At 67.7% G+C, this 536-nt stretch overlaps 1 protein-coding gene across 1 annotated transcript in view; it reads left to right on the top strand.

Annotated features, from left to right (window-relative positions):
- The window catches only part of SCRN2 (secernin 2), an 11382-nt gene that overhangs the window by 10442 nt on the left and 404 nt on the right, over window positions 1-536 (top strand). Inside the window, exons 3-4 of the mRNA XM_035892358.1 lie at window positions 10-201; window positions 342-519. Of these exons, the coding sequence (XP_035748251.1) occupies window positions 10-201; window positions 342-519 (370 nt within the window). The remainder of the gene's footprint in view (window positions 1-9; window positions 202-341; window positions 520-536) is intronic.

The following is a 536-nucleotide window of genomic DNA, read 5'->3' on the forward strand; positions in this document are numbered from 1 at the left end:
AGCCGGCAGTGACGTGGCTCTGCCTCGCCTGCCAGGTCACATCACAGCGGAGACGTTCATGGCCATCCTGAGGGACAAGGCCAGCGGGATCTGTGTGGACTCGGAGGGCTTCCGCACGGCAGGCAGCATGGGGTCCGTGCTGCCCCGGGCCCCCGCCTTGCCCTGCGTCCACTTCTTCACGGCCACCCCTGACCCCTCCAGGTGAGGATGCCGGTGGGGCACAGCCCCGCTCCAGGGGTGACGGGGAGGAGGCAGTGCTGTACCCTGGGCTGAGCGTCCCCGGGGAGCAGCACCCGTCCTCGCGCTGGCCAGTCCCAGGCCCCAATGCTCCTCTCGGGCAGGTCAGTCTTCAAGCCCTTCGTCTTCGTGGCCGGCCTCAAGCCCGCGCCGCAGGTGAGATCTCCCACCTTCCGTGATGACCCTGCCAAGAAGATCCCACGCTTCCAGAGCATGGTCGATCGGCGACATGAACTCTACCGCCGGCATCAGGCGGCGCTGGAGCTAATGGAGAGGGACCAGGTACCGCAGCCCCTTCC

Source organism: Egretta garzetta, unplaced genomic scaffold, assembly GCF_000687185.1.
Source record: "Egretta garzetta isolate BGI_Z169 unplaced genomic scaffold, ASM68718v1 scaffold884, whole genome shotgun sequence".
NCBI classification, from domain to species: Eukaryota; Metazoa; Chordata; class Aves; order Pelecaniformes; family Ardeidae; genus Egretta; species Egretta garzetta.